This window comes from Motacilla alba, chromosome 1A, assembly GCF_015832195.1.
Source record: "Motacilla alba alba isolate MOTALB_02 chromosome 1A, Motacilla_alba_V1.0_pri, whole genome shotgun sequence".
Taxonomy (NCBI): domain Eukaryota; kingdom Metazoa; phylum Chordata; class Aves; order Passeriformes; family Motacillidae; genus Motacilla; species Motacilla alba.
The window spans coordinates 13274374-13294047 of record NC_052031.1 but is presented as its reverse complement, the minus strand read 5'-3'; the positions used below and the strand labels follow the sequence as shown (position 1 = coordinate 13294047).

Sequence of the window (19674 nt, the reverse complement as noted above, 5' to 3'; positions counted from 1 at the left end):
AGAAAAGCACTATCACACTTTATTTTAGTATGCTACAAAAGTCTTTGTTGAACTTTATTAGGTACTTTAATACCAAGCATACTTTGAAGTAACAAAAATTATTGTTATTATTACTTTTACAGAAAATCAGGTATTTCAACAGTTTTCTTTACAGTTTTTTGACTTAAAAAGAAATTACAATTGACAAGTTACAATGGAGTGGGATGGGAAGGTGGTAACATTTAAAAAGATAAGACATACTATTCTTACTGAGTCAACATTTAATGATGTACATCCTGGTATGTCTCTCCCTTCTGACTGTGTACAAATTGTACATATTCACTGAGCTGCCCTGGCAGGGTTGTGATGCCTTGTGATGGCACTTCTTTTGCAATGTTTGTGTGTATTTAGAAAGGGCTTTTACATTACAACATCACCATGATGCGAAACAAAATATTATAATACAGAGAAACCCTGTTTTGGTGATTTCTGTCAGAGCAAAAGTGCCATGACTGCAATAATGTGGGATAGAGGTAAACTCAAGGAGCAAATGAAGATGGTGATATGAGAGCACATCCAGATAACAAACCCTTTCACAGGCTTTGAGGTGTGGGTGTGCTTGTGAGCCAACAAGAGCAGAGAATGAGGATGGGCTTCACTGAGACACCACTTAACAGGGACTCCTGAATGCATCTGGCCCCTGAGGATGTGCATTTTCCAGCTGACACTGGTTGGCCTAACCAGAGATTAAAAAATCTGTCTGAAGTGGGCCCTTAAATGAGTTTATGCTGCCTCATGTGTGAACTACTTGGTTTTTACCTTCCATCCCCTTCAGGTCAATAGCAGGTACTGGGAAGATGTTTATGATGGTTGACTGATTTGGGTGGGGTTTTTGACCAGCTAGTGCTGGTCCTTTAGAAGTCAGAAGAATTTTCTACATCCAGTTACAAACACATTTTCAGATTAAAAAAGTGATTTTTTTTTTTAATGCTGCCCAGATTCACACATGAATTTACTTGTCTGACATCCAAGTGAAGTCAGTGCCACATTGATGCCTTGGTAGTTAGATAGAAAAGTTATCTAATTCCCTGTATTTGTTTACTGGCAGTTTGCTTAAAGATAATTTTTCTTTCAAAAGTAAAATAAATTTTTTGAGATTCATGCACTAAATTCTGGAATAATTTGTGTTGTGCAGTCAATAGTCAAAAAGCAGTTTTAACTTATGTTTGCCTCATGTCTTCAGCATTTTGCATTATTTGGGATCAACACTAGCAATTAATTATTATTTTAGCCATTTCCCCTGAAAGCCAAAGAATGAAGGAACAGGCTTTAAAACCCCTGAAGGCATGAGCACTGGAGTGCTCATTTTGCACTGGGTTAACCTGTGATACACAGGAGAACCTGGAGGCATGTAGAAAGCAACGTGCTCATGGCCAGTCCCGAGCCAGGAGAGACGTGTGCCTTGGTGGGAGGGTTAGAGAGGAGCACAGGAGGAGTCCCTGCCTCCCTCTGCTGCTCTGTGCCTGGTGCTTTGCACCCAGGCCTTTCACTAGGAGCTCCTTCTGTGCCTTCTCCTGTTTTACTTCTGAGTGGCTTCTGGAACTGAGTGCGCCCTTTGGGACCTGGGGAGGGAATGACTTCCCCGCCAGTGCCCCAGGGCTGTTTGCATCCCGCCCTCACATGGCTATTTGCAACATGTATTTGCTTACTAGTCTGTTAATTTTTGTATTGAGTTTGAACTCAGGGGTTTACCGAGTTGTATTGAGTTTGAACTTAAGGCCAGAAGGTCTCATTAGATCACCCTGTCTGATTGGCATTAGCATGGGCCAGAGAGTGTCACTCCACAGTTGTATGGCAGAACAGGGAAAAGAAACACCCTTGAAGTGAGTAGCAGTGGGTTACATTTAAGGGGTAAATTACTTCCTCCTATTAAAAAAGAAATCAAGGGCTTTTATTTTGTCATTTCAAATACAAACAATTCTATGCATCTTGGGAGGTCATAGCATGATGATATTCAGTCAGACATACCTTATAGTATATATGCTTTATAGAACTAGAATATAGGTCAGAAATAATTTTTGAGTCTTAAGTTTGTTACAGACATATTAATTGGAACACATATGCAGTAAAAATTGAGAAGCTTTACAGTTTTAGTCAACTTATTATACAGTGAAGTAAATGAAGTGCAGCAATGTAGCAGTAAGTTATGCTTTTTCCACTAGGTGATGGAAACATTCAGAGTCTATAAATGCTAATTTAAGAGAGATGTCCTAACAGCTTCTTGGCTACTGGGATAGGAATAGTCTGAAGTTAACTGCCTCTCTACTGTGAAAGGTTTTAAAGCTTTTTGCTTTTCGTCCGAATAAAAAAAATGACATTTACAAACCTCTTCAATGCATATATATTACATATGTTTATCTAGCAACAACTACACCCCTTTTAATTTATTCCCCAAATGTGACTTTTCATGCATGTCTTCTGGATGCTGTATTCAGCAACAGTTTCTAATGGCTGGTGTGTAATCCATGATTGCATTTCTCTTCTGAAATCACTTCCATGTCTGGCTGATCTATGTTTAGAAGGTGGTGCTTATCCATCAGGCATTTTTGCACTTGTCAGCATTCTTCTCTGTTGGAGGCCCTTTCCCAAGCTTCTTCCCGTTTTAATGTTGATGTACAAAAGCTGTTATTCATTTGTTTTGTGCTCATTCTAGTGAGGATTGGCTTAGTAGGACTGTGCAAAACAGAAAAGAGAGAAACTGGTTTACTGCCAGCAAACATAAAAATGTTCACTCTGTGCTTAGCTTAGAGCAAGCCTCTGACCAATATTCTAATGCACTTCATTATATGGATTTCCATTTGTCACAAAAACTGAAAAATTTAATCTGTAGGTAGGATTTGTAATCTGAAATTCTCAAAAATAATTTTTCATCAGCTAAGTGACACAAGAAGTCATAATAATGACATTATTTGATCTAAAGTTTGAGCAATATGAAAATAATGATACAATGTGTACGGGGCAAGAATGACATTTACTAGATGAATACCATGAATTGAGTTAAAATCCTGACATTTCTGTTCCGTATCAAAAGCTCCTTTCCCTCGAGGACACAATCCACATTTGCAAACATGATAAAATAATACCTTGTGCTAAATTTCAAGTGAGGACAGAGGTGTGGGGGTGTTTTCAAATAAAACTCTCCCTTAAAAATTAATTCTCACTGCCCAGGTTCCATGTACTTAAGTGGAGCTGCATATGAGTGAGGGGACAGGGGCACTGGGCCTGGGAGCAGGGTGACAAAGGCTCCCCCTTCTCGCTGCAGGTGACAGCCCCTGAGCTGGTGCTTCAGGGGGCACCCCTGGAACTGGGGCTCAATGAGGAGATCTATTTGCAAGTACTCACACACAGGCAAAGGTGAAAACCTGGCCGCCCCAGCGCTCAGCAGAGAGCAGAAGGTTCTTGCACCAAATGAACTCTGCCAGTTCACCATTAGCTAGACTGTCGCAGACCCCTGAGACCAAACCATGAAGTCCTTTGTCGGGCAGCCTCTCCACTGCCTCCTGTGAAAGGGTCACTGCTCAGGGGGTCTTACAAAGCCTCATCCTGGGGCAGAGGATGGCCAACATCATCACAACCCCAGTTCCTATATCGTAACGCATGGGCCTCTGCAAGAGACTGCTGGAATGCAGAACTGGGGGTAAATCATGTTTTTTGTCACAACAACAACAAAAAAAAATAATGAATTTCAGTGTGAAATGAAAGCAAACAAAGAATTTCAGAATGGAAACACAAAAATATTACTGTAAGAAGACTGGAATATTTAATTTCCTCCCCCCATATTACATGGAGCAGCCACCTCCTCCCATTTCCTCAAATTCCCTACATCCTTGACCTTGGCCTGCAGCTAATTCACCCACAGACCCAGAGAGTGTGGAGACCCAGGGCAGGATACCCAGACCTTAAAGCCTGGGGTGGTAGCCAAGAACCAGTGAGCCTGGTGGTGGCAGAACCCTTCTGCCATGGACCTTGGATGCCTGCTTCCCCATCAACTGCCAACAAACGGACATTTTTCAAGCAAAGTTTGTTTTGGAGGAAAATTCCAGACTTGTTCAGCATGTATCTATAGTCCAGATTTATTTTACGAGACACTTTTAATTGATGTTGCTGAGACTAGAAAGTAGCAAATACATATGTAAGAAGCGTAACATGAACTAGGGAGGGAACTGAAAAATAAAAAATGGGTCAGTTTTGTTTGTGTTAAAAAATTAATATGAAATATAATGTTCACTGTGGTAAAAGCATTTTTATGATGTGAGTATGTATGGGATGTATGTATGGGATGGTAGTTTTCAATTGTAAAAAAACCTTGCCATTCATACCTCCATGAGCTTCGTTTTACCCTTTGAAACATGTAGCAAAATGAAGGACAAAGTGTGGATGAGAAATGACGATACTTGTGATAAATAAAATCTATTAAAAATGGTCTGACTCTGGAACTTTGGTGTATTTTATAAATGTGGTTACTAATGTTATTAGTGTGGTAATTAGTAATATAGGTAAACAGCACTACCAAATAAAGTGAATGAAAAAGTGCCTGAGCCTCTAATCTGTTTATTTTTAAAGTGAGATAAGGGGGTTTGTGAGCCTGTCAAACAATCCATATTTGGTGAAACTGAAATCTGGAGAAAGACAACTTTGTGTGGTAAGGAACATGTGCCCTGATGCTCCTAGGAAAAATCAGAGTCTAATAGGACTGAATGAGCCATTTCTTTCAATTATTTTTAATCATAATTTCATGTACATGTGTTATTCAAAGCCCTAACATTGCTTATTGGATTTCCAGCAGCACTCAGTGTTTCAGCAGTGACATACCAAGACCTTTATTAATTCTTCGGACAAATTTTGCACACAGGTGTTATGCACATGGAAATGAACTTTAACAAATGCCATAGGTGCCTACTTGACAAGACATAAGTAAGTTATTCACATGCAACATCTCTCAGTCTGTTTGGTATCACACCATAGGCTTTTGAAGTTTGTTTTCTTAGAGCTACTTACAGTGCTGTTACCAAGAAATCAGTTAATGAAAGCAGTCTTCATGGAAGCTGCATTACCCAACCACCCAGGTGCTCTGCTCTTAAATTCCCTATTTAAAGTCTTTAAAGGCTGCCTGTTAGGCTGACCTCACCGGGGTTACTGCTTATAATTGACACACTCAATTAGGGCAATCACTTTTGCTGACTGCAGAGCTGGGGTATAGTCAGCCTGGAGGGATTTACAGCATTTTAGTGTTTATGTACATTTCAGAAAGAGGACACTGAGGTTTGTTTGTGTTAAAGATGAATCACAGGGAGATTTCCAGGTTGTTCCCTGACAAGGTGTAAAAGACATGCTGAATTTCAGATGGTCCCTTCCGTGCTGTTACTGTAAAGTCAGTAAAATGAACAGTAAATACAGAGAGAAAGGCAGACCTTCTTGGTTTGGGTATATATTGTCTCAGACAACCGTAAACACTTTACACCACTAATTGTCACCAGCCATATTGAAATGATCCTTGCCATGTATTTGACAGGCATCTAGAAAATAGCACCTTTCCAAGTGTTAATCTTTTGTTGCTGACTCCAAACACATACAACTGCTTTGCTAAAGAGCAACTGACGTTTGTGGTGACACCAAAATTGGTACAGTTACAAAACCACATCAGCTGGCAGAAAGCCATGGTTTAATGAAGTACCAGAGATTTCCTCCCAGGACCTCTACAGGATTCCTCCGGCCTAAACATCATCTCTGCTGAATGCTCACACTGTGGGTACAGTGGGAGGCGATGAAGGATGAGAGAAACATTGATTCTGAAGCTCTGCAATTGAAAATAGACATGCTGAGGCACCTTGGATAACACTGCTCTCTGGGCTGTAGGCCAGAAAAAATTGGACAAGTTCCGTTTTAATGAGGTGTTGGAGTTCTCACCTTTCTGCTTATAGAACCACAGAATCATTAAGGTTGGAAAGGACCCCTAAGACCATCAGTTCCAACTGGTAACATAGCACTTCCATGTTCACTCCTAAACCATAACTCCAAGTGCTACATCCACACACCTTTTGGACACCTCCAGGGACAGTGAATCCAAGACTTCCCTGGGCAGTGTGTTCCAGTGTCTGATAACTCCTATGGTGAATAAATTTTTTCCTAATATCCAATCTAAACTTCCCCTGATGCAACTCAAGGCCATTTCCTCTCATCCTGTCACTTGTTACTTGGGAGAAGAGACTGACCCCCACCTGGCTACAACCTCCTTTCTGGGAGTTGTAGCATGATAAGGTCTCCCCCGAGTCCCCTTTCCCGGCGAAACATCCCCAGCTCCCTCAGCTGCTCCTCAAAGGACTTGTGCTCTGTGCTCTTTTTTACTCTTTTTGGACCCACTGATCCGGGTCAGCTCCTTGGTTTGGTACAGACACATGGTTTTCTTGCTTACATCAGGGTTGGTGAAATGCTAAGTGTGTTAAAACTTCACTTGTAGCCACTGCAGCTCAAAATTCCAACAGGAACATGTATTCATGGCCTGGACAATATCCAGGTGTATAGAATTAAAAGGCATGAAAGGCAGATAGATGCCCAGCTGCACAGAGCAACCAATGATCCATTAGCTCTTATTTCCTTGAAGTTCGTCTCTTTAGAGCACATAACAGACCCAATTTGAGTGGCCTGAGAGAATTATTTTATTTTTGATGTCATGAGAGAGAGGTTTTATGTATATTCCCATTTCCCTACCTGCTGTGGGTGCCTTTTCCCTCTTGATGCACTGAGCATCCTTTGCCCTGGCCTCATGGGGAGGTGCTTATCCATCACCTGGAGAGTGACCTTGGAGCAAATTGTGCTCTCAGTAAACAGACAGGCACCAGCTCAGGTCCTCTCCAAGATTCCTGATGGTCCAAGCTGAAACTCTAGTGCATGTTTTGGAGAAGCTGTCCACAGATCATACTGGAAACAGTTGTATGGCTGGGAGGAGAATAAATTGTGCACTGCTGCCTACACCTGCACTGCAGCTGAGAGACAGTAAGGAGGGTACAAGGCTGCCCTGTGGAGATGGAAAGAAGAATGGACAGAAATTCCCCAACTGTTTTGCTAGCAGCTCTCTTTCAGTGTTTCACCGTTCAGCATCTTCTCATCAAAATGTGATAAATGACCTGTCCACACCAGAGCTGCCCAAGGCTTTTCCTCCTCTCCCTGGCAAACAAGAAGGCAGGATCTGGCAACTGCCTGCTCTGCCATCACTCACACCTACCAAAGACTACCTGAAAGGGCAGGGGTTAAAGAGAATGCACAGTAAACCTTGAGGAGTTACTAAAACTTTTACAAAATTTTGGAATTGAAATTGTGTGATGGTTTTGTCCATATGGCATTAGAGGAGAAGCTCATCTGAGCAGAAGGTGTGTGAGCTTGCTCTTCTGCTGCAGCACTTCCTTGCAATAAAATAGAATTGAATCATATAAAAAATGACAAGATTTTTCCCGATTCAGTATGCAAGCCCTGTGAAACCAGAGCTGTGTGGAACAGTGGGACTTATTCAATCTGCTGGGTGGTATATCTTGCTCACCCTGCTAGTGGCAGCAGCTGAACTCCTGGGCATGGCTTGTGGGAAGTGTTTCTAGGACAATAGGAAATGGTTTCAGGAGCATTCAGGAATTTTCTAAATGTGTGGCTCAGGTGATTTTGCTGTCAGAAGTCTGAGTTCATGGCTGCACAAGCACATTTCTAGCATGTGACAGGATCCTGTGGTGGTGTGCTCCCCTCCACTGCTTCAGCCTTAACTACCGTGGGGCTCTGATGGCTGCACCCAGCTTTCTCTGGACTTTGGGGTGGGGTGGCAGCATGGTTGCCAAGTGCTTTCTGGAGTGGTGGGCTGCCTGCCAGGATGTCCCCTTGAGGAGGGTCACCTCTCAAGGTTATTCCTTGAAGCTGAGAGCTTCCTTACTGCAACAGAACCTTGGTAAGTAGTGTGCTTGGTTAATAGCACACTGAACTTTGAAATCTTAGCTAAGTGATATAAAGGATTGATTGTGCAAATATAATCCCTCAGACATAAAACACTGAACAAGTCTGGGACTAGGATTGGATTCAGCCACACATACACTTCTCTTTGAGAAGGGGTTTAGAACGCAAGGGAATTCTTTCTGAACCTCATGGCTCAATGACAGGGTCTCTGGCAGTTTTGTTTGACCTTGTCCTCTATGCAGTAAATAAACAATCTGGCCATTGGGTCTTGTTAAGCCACTGTTGCATTTACCATTTAAATTTGTTAAATCACTGTTTTATATCAATAAAGTACATTTTGCTTCTCTCTTGTATATTGTTGCTTCTCTCTTACAAGTGCAGTTGCTTTCATCCATGACAGATGGTTTCAGGGCCACAGGGGCAATGATGGGCTGAAAAGACAGAATGCTGTTTTACTAGACATTGTTTTCTGAGAAGAAACAGAAAGATGTTGAAGGATCCAGTCAAATCAATTTTGCTAGGTTTCCAGCATCTGTGTGCAACACACAGCTGGACAGAACTTTGCCATCAACTTACAGGCTGTCATTCACAAGAAAAAACCCAGCTCACTGTCAGACCTAAAGCTACACTGCCTGAATACTTAATGCACTCAGCAACTGTCCTACCCTCCCTGACAGACTCTGGCCAATTCTTGTAGTTTTAAAATCCAATTTAAGCTTACATTGTATTTTCCCCACTTTTTCTGTTGTATGTGATGACTGAAACATGACAGGAGGAAAAGGATGTCGGTTCACAGGCTGTTTGGTTGCAGACAGCATGCTGTGGGGGGAGAATCATGAAATCATTGAATGATTTGGGTTGGAAGGAACCTGAAATGTCACCTCATTCCAACTCCCCTGCCATGGGCAGGGACGCCTTCCGCTTGACCAGGCTGCTCAAAGCCCATCCAACCTGGCCTTGAACATATCCAGGGACAGGGCATCTCTTGGCAGCCTGTTCCAGGGCCTCACCACCCTCACAGTAAAGAGTGGCATGGCAGGGATGCCTCATTTTCTGCACTGTTGATTTTTCCAGACAAAATGTTTCTTGAAGCTATTATGACAATAATAGCAAAAGTCCCCAGAACTAAATTTGGTTGTCAAGAAAAATTGACCAAAAAAAAGGCGTTGAGCAATGAAGTGCCACCACCTTGTGCCAAGGTATGAAAGGAGACATGGAAGAAAGGCAAAGGGAAATTAAGTCTGAAGGCCAGAGTGGGTCAGGGCAGCCTAACCAGTTGTGGTCTTGACTTTAAATTCCTGTTTTCTTCCAGATGGAAGTTTTGAGAAAGTTGAGAAGATGGTTTAGGAGGAGAGATCAGATGGAGGTTAGGCCTGGAGATGCAGCTCACATAACATCAGCTCCCTCACAGTCAGACATCAGATGTGATACTCTAGGAAGTCCTTGGAGCAGGACAGGGCCCTCCTGGGATGACTAATTTAATCTTAGGATGGTTCCCAGGATGGATGAGTGCTGTTGGCTCCTGTAGGACTGTAGACCTGGATGAGATGGGAGGCCTAAATCTGAGATGGACAAAGTGAGGTGTGTGAATCCTGGAGTTATAATTACCCTGCACACAGTCATTAACTGCATGCATGGAAGAAGAGGGAAGCTGCTGCCCGTGCATGGAAGATCTTCAGCATGATACATCAACCAATTAGGCAGTTTTGTAACAAAACCTGAAAGATTAGGCTTGTTTGTAACAAGCCATCAGAGACCTTGTCTGAGCACAGCTTGAGGATGGGTATTTTTAGTTCTTTTGGGGTGTGCCATCGTGCACCAGGACTGCCTTCCTGGTGAGCAAATGCCTTGGCAGAAGCTGGGTCTGAGATTCCAGCCCCAGGTCAGGAAGGCTCAGTAAGATCAGTTAAACAGCTTGAGGACTGACTGGGCAGGGATGCAAGCAGCAGGCCAGCCTGGTGGGTATGAGCCGAGCTACATACAGCAGTCAGCTTGGCTCTCTTGTCAGTGAGACTGTGCCTGAAGGAGCAGGTGAACTTTGACTGAAAATCTTGCGAAATGGGGTTAGAGCAGCTTAAAGAAGGCACCTCTAGAGCCTGACAGTTTTCTTATCTCTGAAAGACCCTACTTCAACTATTCCTAAATATAGCCAGGTGGCAGTGACAGGCTCTAAAACTCTGAATATGGGCAGGCTTCAAACTTCCCTGCCACCCTTCCCAATCCCTGGCTTGGGTGGATTTCCTCTGGTTTGAATGCAGCTCCAAGAATATAACATATGTGTATTGGTGAGAAAGAGGAGAAGAGTGACAGACAGAGGGAATAGAGACCTATCCAAGGATGGATCAAGTTGTAGCTGTCATCTCTGTCATCTGCTGGCACCAGTCTGGGGTGGTGGAAACAGGGCTTCCTTGGGTGATGTCTCTGCTAGCTTTGCCTCACTATGAACAGCTTTTGGATTCCTCATCTGGGCAGCTTGGTGCTCGTGGCTGTACCTCCAGGGCAGGCATCACCATGCCCCTGCTGCTGTCACACTCAGTGAGTGTGCCCTGCACACAAGAGGAGGCTCTGTGTCTGCCTGAGGTGGGAACCAACACACTGGGATGTCGTGATCGGATCCTGCTGAACAGTGGGCTGCCTTATCCTCCATTTCCATATTTGCTTCTGTCAAGAAAAGGACGATTTTTATCATAATGAACGAACACAGCAAAAAGCCTTCTATTCTTTCTCCTAAAGAGTTTTCTTTTACTGTGGAACATCACAGAGACACTCCTTCCTCTGGTGGTCCCTTTCCAGAAGGCTCATCAATTTGTCTTTTGTACTTGGTGGTGTTTCTGTCAAGTTTGGCATGGGAGTCACGTCTCAAGACAGGTTTGCTGGCATGGGAGATCTAGTATGTTGTTGGAAGAACTGGCAAGAGGCTGAAATGCCTTCATCAATAATGTCTTTCACATGAAGTAGCTTCCTGCTCTGTAGAGTTGTAGGCTCAAGTCAAGCAAAATCAGTCACTTGTTGTTCATCTATTTTTATTTCCTCCATGTGGTTTGCTGCAGTCTTTCTTTGCCCAGATGGTCAAATAAATTGCTGTCACTAAACAGGAGTCTCTGAATGGTGATTCCTAAACTCTTCCTGTTCTCTAACTGTTTAATGAGAAAATGTTTCACTTTCTTTACATTGTGCCCATTTGCTGTAGCTGTTTTTCTGTTTCTCCCCTGGAACCCAGAGGATCCGTAGGTAATTTTGTTTGTTTCTCTAGCCTTCAAGCTGCGTGATCAGACTGCCCAAAAAGCTCTTCATTGTCTGTATTTAAAAACTGTTACAAACGTTGATGTACTTGTTTACAGGGAGCTTCTCTGAGGACCCAGCCATGTCAGTGAGGTATTGTGACAAGGTTCTGGGCATATCGGCCAGAAAATGTTTGGATTGGCATTGTACAATCTTTTGGTTTTTTATTTTGTTAGTGACATTTTATATCTAGCTTTAGTAGCATTATCTCTTCCAAGAGTTTTCCTGTGCTAGGCAATGTTAGATGTTGATGTTGGCACATTTTTTGGTTTGGGAAAACAAACCTTCCTGCCATTGATACAAAGCTGTCCTTGTCTGGGCTGGGCTGTCAGGGCAGGCAGGAGGCAGAGCCCAGGGCCAGCGCGGGCTGGGGGCTGTGAGTGAGCCCCAGCCTGGGAGAGCCCCTCACTGCCTTCCCTGTGTGCTCAGGCTGGCTGGAGCTGCTTTTCTGTGAGCACAGAGAGAGTGGGAGTTCAGTGCTGGGAGAAAGCCAAAATATTGAAGCAGATCCTTGAAGGTGCCAGCCAGGATCTCTGTGTAAGGAAGCTGCTACGATAGGGCTTATTTTAGTGGTGTGACAGAAACGGAGCTCTGCTCTTTTTTCAACAGACTGGATTTCTCCAGATGAATTCACAATTCATTTAGTGACTGTTTCCTCCTAACAGAAACGAAGAGGGCTCTGACAGTTCTCTGGTCATTCCAACATGACACTTCTGTGAATGAAATTTCTTTCCAAAAAAAGCTGATTTTTAAATTTTAACATAATAACTAAAACATTGCAAGAAGTTTAAATGTCACAGAAAACATAAGAAAAAAAATAAATTCTGATGAACCTGAAATGCTGCAGAATAGTAAAAATATTTAAAATCTCTTTTTTGTGTGTGAAATGTATTTCCCTGTTCTTTGCCCAGTGCCAAAGCTGTGTGACCTGGGAACATGGCACAAATCCATGCTGAGCAAAGGCACACCCAAAGATTTCCAAAAGTTTTCAGAACTTTGTCTTTGTATGTATTTGTGCTGAAGTTAAGAGAAAATTTGATGAATGAATTGGGCTGGAACTGGGAGTGGGGCTCTGGCTTCAGGGGCTCACTATGGAGGGGAATGGTCCTGCAGCTGCAGGACTTTGTCCAGAGCACCTCTGGGGCAGGGGCTCACCAAGGCAAGGCTGTGCATCCTTCATCTTGTCACACTCCTCTCTGACTGGCTGGCTGCTGTGATGCTGGGTCTCAACCAAAACCTGCTAATGAGCTGCAAATATTGATCCCGTTTGCCTTTGAGAAAGATACAGGTGCCAAGTTACATGTTTATGGGCAACAGAAAGATAATGATCTGGAGCAGCTTTGGTGTGAGATTTCAAAACTGCAGTTTAGTGATTAGCTTTCTGAGCGCAGGAATGTTAATTAACTGTCTGTATATTCTCTAGGCAAACAAGAATTATTTGGAGCTGTACACTAGGCTCACAATTGTTTCCAAGGTATGTTCAACTACTGAAAAGAATCTCTGTGGGGTTGGATGATACTCGGCTAGAAGAGAGTCTGGATTTGGGAGTTGGCAAAGCCAGGATCTAGGAAGAGAGTGAGCTTTTTGGTGAATACCATCTGTCATGAGAACCTGTCTGACATGTAGCAAGGACAATGTTGAATGCTCATGGTCTTGAAGACACTTTTTTCCGTCATCTTCCTTTTCTTGCTCCAAACCCAATTTGTGCAGGCTTTGGACAATTTGTGAGGATTTATTATTGCTATTAATTTATATTATTCCCTTAAACATTTTCTTGAGTTGCTCTAGAGGTGTGAAGGGCACTCTTGTAAAAGAAAAAGAAGAGATTCCTTCCCTGAAGAGCTTTCGGCATGGAAGGCAAACTGCAATCAGCAGTGCAGAGAAAAAAACAAAACAACCCATCCTAGAGAGAGAAGGGGAGGCTGTGTTAGGAAACTGCCAGCTGAAGAGCATGCAGAAAGGCAAGCTGGGATGCAGGAGCCCTGAGTGACAGGTGGGCATGGACAATTTTCCTGTTGTTTGGCTGTTCCCACCAATGACTATAAGACAAGTCTTGGGTAAAATGCACCTTTCAATGTAAGGATGCCCTTGTAGCAGCAAGAGACAGCAGGGAAGTCTCGAGCAGCAACCAATCCAGTACCAAACACTAACAGGAAGGGGGGAAATCTCCAGCCTACCATCTCAAACCAAACCCCAGATTCACCAGGATTCCTCAAAGCTCAGTCACTAGTTTCTCCAAGACAGCAATTCAGAACAACCTATTAGACAAAAGTTTGCTGATACAGGTTTCTACAGAAAGAAGCTCATCTGTAAAAATGGGGGCAGCTTAGACAAAGGGGAAGCAAGTCAGGTCCAGTTGCATCTGCACAGCTACATCTGCAGCTGGAGAAAATCTCCAATAAAGGCTTCCACCCTCCCACACCCTAAACAAGTAATATTTGTCCATACGTCCCTCTCATTTTGGTCCATTGGCCAGGTCAGCAGTGGGGGCACAGGAGAGCCTGTGTGTACCCTTGGTGCTGGGCTGCTCAGGGAGCAGTGCCACTGCTGCTGGCCCTGCTGGGGCTGCTGGGGCTGAGGGTCCTGCTGAGGCTCCCTCGCCTCCAAGAGACCCTGGCAGTGTTGACTTCCCAGTGCAGGTGCTGCCTGTGTTTGGTATCTGGCACGGAGTCATCTCCTCGGAGCTGAAATAATAATGATGGATTCGTGCTCTGGAGTGATAGCTTGTGTTGTGCAGCTGGGTTAATGTGTGTCAGCTGTCATCGTCCCTGTCAGCCGCTGCTGTCACTGAGCTGCAGATAAGTAAATCTGTGATGATGCATATCCCAGAGAGAGCAGGGATTAAATATTTCATCGCCTCAGACACTGAAACATTTCCTAATTTGGTGTCCTTTTCTGGAGGTTACATCCTCTTGGATTGCCCAGCCCAGGGGGAGAGCAGAGGCTGCCTGGGTTTCAGGGACCGCTGGGCTGGGCATTGCTGGCAGCAAAGTCCCTGCAGCCAGGGTGAGCCAAGCTGCTGAGCCAGTCTTGGCACATTTAAAAAATTAGCAGAAACTTGAGGAAAAAGAAAAACCTCCTTTTCTTCCAATGGGCCTGATAAGGCAGCTGAGCCTCTGTTGTACAGACCAGGAACAAGTGGCCGAGTGCCCGGCTTGGGCTGTCTCAGGGACACACTGCTGAGCGCCCAGCACCATGCACTGAGCACCTGCCATGTGTGGTGGCTCACTCCACGTGGGCAGCACTATGCAAAGCATCAGCTGTGGCTGCAGTCAGGTAAATGTGCTTGTTTCATGGTGTTCCCAAAGTGATGGGCACTGAACCCTGGAGGTGAGCTTGGTGATCATTCCTACAGCCCTTACATCACCGTGTGTCCATCCTCTTTCTTCTCTGCGGTGATATGCAAACCTCTTTGTTAGCAAAGTCTCATATTATCAATTGCTTGGAGACAGGAAAAAAAGCTACAATTCAGATTGCTTCACTCTCCTGGACTTTTATGGTGTTACCCATGGGAACTTAATATTGAAGGAATTTTCAGTGCAAAATACCAATTCGTTGAGACTGAAATTTTCTCGGAACCTTCTTTTTTTTTAACACATGAAAGGAGCTATTCTAGGGAGATGTGGAAAATGAAAGAAAATGCTCTGACAAACAAAATCTTTTAGATTGGATACTTTTAGACTAACTACCTACAGAAACAAATAAAAATGAAAATGTCTCCTTTTTTTGTACCACACTGGAAGAGACAGAAGACCCATCCTGTTAGTGCTGCTCAGGGAATAAAGTCCTTGTTTTGCAGAAAGATTTAATGAACCATAAACATTCAAAAACCAGGAAGACATATAAACATGAGTTGTGAAAAGCCTGATTTCTTTCCTCTTTCCTGAGAGCTAGTGGTTTTCTTTGCAATTATGAGACACAGAAAGGTGATTTTTATTTATTTTTGTTGCATTTTTTTTTTAAAGCTGAGATTGAAGTACAGCACGCAGTTCAGAACTGGAATTTGGAAAACAGAAAGCGTGAGCAGTTGTGACCCTTCTGAAGCTGTAGGTAATTCTACAGGCATTTCATCTTCATCCCTTCCTTGTCTTCATCTGAACTAATAGCCTTCCTTTGCTGTGCTCTTTATCTGGACAATAGAGAGACTGCATCCTCCACATGGCTGTGTTCCCCTGTGGGTCTGTGGCTGTCCTGTCTCTGGGATCAGTAGCTGGACCTCAGCAGAAAACAAACAGAGGTTTTGCAGATGGATCTTTCTGCTTCCCTGTTATGTAAGGTCTCCAAATCAGTATTCATCTGTGCACTGTGAAATAGCAGCATTTCTGCTTCTTTTCAATTTTTTTTTATGCAGGGAAAGTATAGTTTGTGCTGGCTTCTTACATAAAAATAGCAAATTTTATGAGATGCATTTCCCTCAGGCCCCACAGAGTAGAATTTGTTCTGTAATCAGAGACCAATGTGTTTTAATTGCATGTAGTAGACTATTACCTGTTAAATTTTTCTGACAGTGTGACACCAGCAAAAAAAACTTCTTTTCTGTTTTGCTTCCTTCTACTTTAGAACTGTCAAACAACTTCAACATCTAAGGATAAAACATGACAGACGACTCAAATATGTGACAGGTCATAAAATATTGATTCTTCATGTTACCTGCTAATGAAACACATGCCACCGTGGGTAAATCTTCCTTACTTTGGATTCCGGACTTTTAATTGTTATAATTCCAGTTTAGGTTGTAGAATTAGGAAGCAATGGGTTTGGTCCCAGGAAATACTAAAGCCTATAAATAAGGAATCAGTTCTACTTTTCTTTAACTGGTGTTTTTTATCTAGACTCCCAGCCACGTTTTATGTTAAAATCTACATCTGATGGAAACCCTTTTGGACCTTTCTGCTTCTTTTTTGACTCAGTAGAACCAAGCCAGTTCCTAAGATCATATTATAATGAGAATCACCAAGGATCAATCAAGGACTTCCCATTGTGATTTTCTTCCTCAAGAGAAGAACCTTCCCTTGATCATGTATGAAATAAATAATAATTACTAGGTTTTTTTTTCAGGATTTTGGCATTTTTCTGGTTAAGCTTATAATTTTTAGTCCTTTAATGTAATTTTCAACCAGCAACAGCTCAGTGTGGGCTTCCTTGTCTGCTCCTACTGGGTCCTTTCTGTCAAATGAAGACAGTACTTTTTTGGCTAGAGATTTCAATGTAAGATCTTCTGGCAGAAAGATGGTGCCCTACCTTTCAAGGACACTGAACCTACCTTTCAAGCAAAATCTGGAAAACAATGTTCAAAACCAGATTTGTAATCTCTTGAGTAGGGGCTGTGTCTGGTACAAATTCTGTGGAATTTGTACCAGGCACAACCCAATTACCCAATCAATTACTCCCAGGGCAGATCCAACCTTAGGAGTGCTGAGAATCACGGGACAACCCTTGCAAGCAAAAATACTGCCCCTTTTCTGAGGGAGGGGGTGCTGACACGGCCAGGGCTGACAGCAGGAGCAGCTGGGTTCCACCCAGGCACTGTTTGCCACACTTGAAGGATTTGGATGGTGCAGACAGACCCTGAGAGTATCTCTCTGTTAACCAAATTACCAGAACTGGCACTTTAATTCTTCACTCAGTAATTAAAGTGAGGGGAGACAAGCCCTTGTATCAACCCATTGGGGCTGGATGATAAAAAATGCCTTGAAAGTATAGAGCAAGCATCTGATGAACACTAGTTGATGTAGCACCCGTGTGCTGGGAAGATTATCTGTTTTCCACTTCTATAAGCCAGACTTCTAAAAGAGTTGAACCATGAATCTGAAAAATCTTAAAAGCATTCTCATAGCATTTAGAGAACTTTAGGAAGATAAGTTGCTATGAAAACAAATTTCCAACAAAACTTCTTGGAAAAACATACTGTTAGAGGGATGATTAGTGGCTCACTGTCCAGCTGAAGGACTGTATTTACTAGAGTTTCATGGGAATCTGTCCTAGGTCTGATGTGATTAAAATACTGTCACTAGCCACTTAGATAGTGGAATAGAGGATCTCCGATGGAATAGAGGATTTCCTCCTCCATTTGTGGGTCACAGTAATTCAGGAGGGGTTCCAAGTGTGTTGTAGGTCAGAACAGTATTCAACATTTATAAAGATTTAGAGAAATGATCTGAAAAACAGGAGACCATTCAATGGCAATACATGCATGGGCAAAGGAGAGAGCTGTACAGGATAAAAGTTAAGGACCAGACAACAACATGACTCCACAAGGCCCTTCTGCTGTGAAAAATAGAGAAATGCCCTACCATTTTGAAGAAACAGAAAACATTATCTGCAAGATGCACAAAGTGAGTCTACCAGGCTGCTCAGCAAGGCCTCAGCTGCATGGTTGGCTTTTTGGCCCTGGACTGTAAGGGAGAAGTGTACCTACCTGGTGAGTACAAGAGTGGAACAACAAGAGTGTCAGAAGTCTTGGAATTCTTAATGTAAGAGAAAGCATGGGCAATTGATCTGTGTAATCTAGAGGAAAGAAGACTTAAGGGACATAACACTCTTAACTATGAAAAAAAGCTGCTGGAAAATGAAGGGAATAAATCATGGGAATGTGACAAGTAATGGACTTAGAGAGCAGCCGGGGAAATTTCACAGACATTAGGAAAACCCTGTCCAAGATAAAATCCCTTGGCCTGGGGAGCAGCTGCTGAGAGAGGAGTGGAAGCTGCTAATGCTGTGGTCCTGCAGTGCTCCCCCCACCAAAATGCCCCCAGTCCCTGCAGCCAGGCAGAGCTAGAATCACATAAAAACCCACATTGCACCCACTGACATACAGGAGGGAGACGGGAAAAGAGAAGTGTGCCATCTGCACCTTACACCCTTGGCCCCACAGCGGGGACACAGCCCTCTGAGGATGCTGGTCTGCAGGGGCGATTCCTAGGGCAGAGCTCAGGTGACAGTGGTGTCCTGCTGTTCACCCTCGCTCCAGTTGGAGGGACTAAATTACTTAGGAACATCATGTTTTCTCCCCAGGTGACTTACACAGAGGGCATTCCCACTGATCAGGGAAGAACGATTCCCCAGCCCATATTTCTGTGCCAACTGTACTGTCTATTTTTAACTGCAAGCTGCCATTAGCATTTGTTTGCTAAAAATAAACACATTTCAAATGCAATTCATTACCTAGCGCATTAGGGTAAAGGCAATTTATTCTTCAGTCAAGAAGAAATATTTTTAAGAGATAAATTGGTTCATGCAAATGTCTGTGACTTGCACTCAGCGCACGTGGTACCAGCAGAGACAGTGCTCTGATTTCAATTGATGGGATAGATCACAAAATTCAGGAAGCCGCTGAGGAGCTCAGTGCAACATCCTATTTAACTTAATTAAAAACACGATGAAAATTATGTAAGAGGAAAAAAAAAAAGAGATGTGGGGTGGTAGACATAGTTTTCCCTTTGAACTGCAGCGAAACAGAAGTGTAACAAATGGGCAGATAAGGTTCTTGAGGAGGGGGTGTTCTATTTTATGTTGATGGTGATGGCTTCCTAAAACCTAAACATGACTGCTTCTTGCTCACAGAACAGGGGAGTATTACAAGGGCCCAATTCTGAATCAGAAAATTCCAGTACAGAAGGATTTAAAAATGGGTTTAGATGAGCTGCTAAGCCAGGAGATGGATGGTGATCTCTGGTGAACCTGTCCTTCATGAATCTCTTAGTTTCCTTTTTATTAAAAAAAAAAACCAGCTTCCCAAGTGTTTTGTAGCAATAAGGTACTTGAAGCAAAACTTGCTGTCTTTTGGCAGGAGGATTTGTAGGGCACGTAGTGAATTCCTGCTCTGGAGGTTCACAAGTAGGAACTGAACCTGAGCCTCACATGCCCCTCTCTCTTTCAGAACAAAAATAATGTACCATAAGTAAATAAAAAGCCATAAAAAGAAAAAAATCGACTCAGAGTCCTCAGCATATGTGGGGGGAAAGCAAAGCTTTCACATTCAGCCACTGCTAATGCAGCAGGTTCTGCAAAATCGGCACAGTCTGATTTTCCCCACTAGAGGGGACTGCGGTATCTAGAGTCACCTGCTCACTCAAAGCAGCTCTGGTAAATTCTCAATTTGTGGCATTACTAAGAAAATTAATTACTGATACTTGAAATATAATTCAAAAGAGTGTAAAATTGGAATGTGGTGGAAACCCTTATTAAATGTGCAAAATAAAAAAAAGAATAACTTGGATTTAGGTTCCTTCATGAAACAGTATTTTGAAGTTGACAGATTAAAAAAAAATTAAGGTCTTCTAGTTTATCTGAAAAATGTGGGGCGTTTTTCTATACTGTTTTGCAATGTACATATGAAATACTTTAAATTAAAATACAGTCTAACATCAGAAACCTAATCTATAAAATGCTCCTGATGATTCACAGTAACGCGTGTTAAAT

At 42.9% G+C, this 19674-nt stretch overlaps 1 protein-coding gene across 3 annotated transcripts in view; it reads right to left on the bottom strand.

Moving 5' to 3' along the window:
* Positions 1-22: 22 nt before the first annotated feature.
* LHFPL3 (LHFPL tetraspan subfamily member 3) overlaps positions 23-19674 on the bottom strand; it is a 231339-nt gene continuing 211687 nt past the window's right edge. For all 3 annotated transcript variants that reach the window (XM_038155337.1, XM_038155336.1, XM_038155335.1), the window contains one exon: positions 23-2712. Coding sequence is in view for 1 of the 3 variants with exons in the window: in XM_038155335.1 (XP_038011263.1) it covers positions 2684-2712 (29 nt within the window). In the remaining 2 variants the exon portion in view is untranslated. The remainder of the gene's footprint in view (positions 2713-19674) is intronic.